We start from the raw sequence: 2,732 nt of genomic DNA, 5'->3' as shown, positions 1-2,732 counted from the left end.
AGGCAAGTGATGATAACGGTGAAGTGGTACAAGGCTGGGTTACTGTGGAGAGGCCCTATAGACGACAACAGTCTAGTGTTTCTGATAGTACATCGTGTAGTAGTAATGGTCACATGAGAAATGCAGCGCTCTCACTGGGCCACGACACTTGGGGAGTGCCAGGTCGATCACGTGGCAATCGCAAGTCGGGGTATTTCCAGACGGCCTCAAGTACGTTGTTGTCAGTAAGGCGGAGTTTCATCACGTTGTGGGTGAATCAGGTAAGCCCAGTGGTCGGCATGGGCGAAGGCCTAGTAGGGTAAGTATAGGCAGACCGTCTGGATATAGGTAGTAGAAGTGGTCGATAAGAGAGTCAATAACACTGGGGTATGCTCAGGGTGGCTGGTGACGAGACAATGAACGGACCGTTTGTGGACTATCCGTCGAAGTCTCTGGCGCCGCGCCTGGCAGCCACCCCGAGATATCCTCTTGAGGAGCTCCTATCGTCAACGACATCATCATCAGTAGTAGTAGTATAGTATGAATACTTGTGTGCTTGCAGGCATCTCGTTTATATCAGGGTGATGCGTTCACGTGTCATTCTCCCAACGATATTGGTAAGTCCTCTTCCACTACTGTTAGCGAGTGCCCTATGAGCCCATTGGACTCCTATCCCAGCTTTGACGTGTTCTACACTGAGTGGGTGCAGAAGCTGATAGAGGAGGAAAGCGACGATGATCATATGAATGTCAGCGACATTAGCATGGCCCTCGAACCAGATCAAATGGTAGAGCATTCTGGAGCCGCTTCTGAGTTCTTTCCCGCGCTTTCGACCGTGTATGCGACACTCCAACCTGTTGGCATTTGGGTGGGCCTCAACTACCTCGCTTCCAAGATTGGGTATGCCTCTGGTGGTTGGGAAATTATTTGGACACTCGCTGACATAGGCTGGATCGAGCTCAGTGACTGCGGCCTTTATTGCCGTTTAGCGGACTCCTGGGGCGGCGCTTCATGTGATGAGCAAACTGTTGTATCCCATGAATGCGAAGATATGCCGCCCCACGGTGTATACAGGGGCGCCCTCGAGTTCGACAAGGACTGGAGGCAGCAGCAGTTTGGTGATGGTGGTGGTGGAGGAGGAGGACTCGAAAGTCCAATCGTGGAAGCAGTGGAACTCAGCCACAGTACCGAGGGACTTTGGCGACTCGCCGACGGTGCTGATCGGACTACCTCAGTGAGGATCTCGGATTTCGAGCATTATGATGGTCATGATCATATTCGCGGGGCTCCGGATACTGGAAGTCCATCGTGGAGTTACTACTAGAGCGTCCAGTCGGTTCTTAGACTGGCGCTGCTACGTGGCTTTTTTGTCTTTGCTTTTCTTTTTTTTCTGATATGACTTCCGGACATGGGTCGTAGTGGTCGACGACAACTCAGAGATGAGGTTCATTGACTTCATCATGAATAAGAATTAGTTTCAATATCCAACTCAGCCCAGAGTTATGCTCCTCAGGATCTACCGCTTAGTGAGCGTCTGTTGTCCCCAGCATGGCTATGCCGCATTCCCATCCGTGCAGTTCTTACCTACATTGGTGTTCTTCACAGGCAGCTACCATTTTAGGTCGTGTGGAACTAGGATTGCTAGCGTTCATATTCTGCCTTGTCGCCACCGATATCTCCTATACCATTCATGAGCTCCTCTTCAAGCAGCCATCGACCCCCGAGATGGGCCTCCAGCTCATTTCAAAGTGCTTGAACGCCGCGTACTGGTTCATCTGCGTCGACACCATATTCGTTATCCTTGACATTGGCTTCATCGTATCAATGGGCGGAATGATTACCCGTTCGCGTGGTGGGACTACTAGTAAGGCTGATGGTAGGCACGTGGGCAATATGAATAAGGCAAAGCGTGGTAGGCATCCGCTGGCCCTTAACCGTACAAGGAAAGAGGTGGATCCTCTCGAAAGGTGGGTACTTGAACTACTATGAGTTATTCTTCGTAGTCTGTGGTAATCAGAAAACCAATTCGTTGTATGCCACGTAAGAAAAAGACTTGTCGCCGCTGTCGTCGAAGCTGCATAAACTGCCGCTTTGATGAGATATGCGAATATATGGAACCTCGAGGAGCTTGGGTGTCGGTTCGCTGGATTAGAGGTCGCCTAGACTCAATGGGCCGCAAAGCTCTTGACCACATGCTCACAGTTGGCTGGCTAGAAGGAACTCCTTGTGGAAGATACTGTAGAGCTTATCCAAAACGCAGAAGCCCTCCAGAACGAGAGAGTCGTTCAGCGGCGACAGATGATGTCCCTGCATTCAACATCGGCAGGGACGACGCTGAATGTCAAATCGATGAGTGGGATATCGATTCTTGTGAAGAACTCCTGCACGAGGATGCGCCACCGATTCAAGATGATGACCGTACACCTTCCGTAAAGGCGGAGGAGTGCTCTTCTGAGTGTAGCTGGGAGTTGTGTGAATCCTCTTATTCAATGTAATGATGATGTCGTTGAAAATGCATGTTTGGTACCAATACGCTAATCTATCACGTAATTATCTTCTTCTCTACAGGGAAGTGTTCATCCTGGTATAACCACTTCTGTTATCCCTGAAACGAATATGTTGTTAATGTCACAAGTAACGATGAATTTTATGTGAGTTCGCCCTCATGTTGAGTTCCAGTGTACCGCCTAATCGCACGACTGTTTAGAAGGGGCTCCTGCGTCCTCTGCCGGGACAAGGATGATTGTTGGTGT

At 50.0% G+C, this 2,732-nt stretch overlaps 1 protein-coding gene across 1 annotated transcript; it reads left to right on the top strand.

Moving 5' to 3' along the window:
- Window positions 1–278: 278 nt before the first annotated feature.
- Pmar_PMAR003112 (hypothetical protein) lies at window positions 279–2,474 on the top strand (the record flags this gene model as incomplete). The annotated part of the gene is made up of 5 exons (XM_002777002.1): window positions 279–298; window positions 377–503; window positions 560–1,213; window positions 1,585–1,946; window positions 1,997–2,474. The coding sequence occupies 5 exons, from the start codon at window positions 279–281 to the stop codon at window positions 2,472–2,474; spliced, it is 1,641 nt and encodes a 546-aa protein (XP_002777048.1).
- Between the last annotated feature and the right edge of the window lie 258 nt (window positions 2,475–2,732).

This window comes from Perkinsus marinus, assembly GCF_000006405.1.
Source record: "Perkinsus marinus ATCC 50983 genomic scaffold scf_1104296952312, whole genome shotgun sequence".
Lineage (NCBI taxonomy): Eukaryota > Perkinsozoa > Perkinsida > Perkinsidae > Perkinsus > Perkinsus marinus.
Note: the sequence above shows the minus strand (reverse complement) of the source record. Positions and strands in the feature narration are given on the sequence as shown.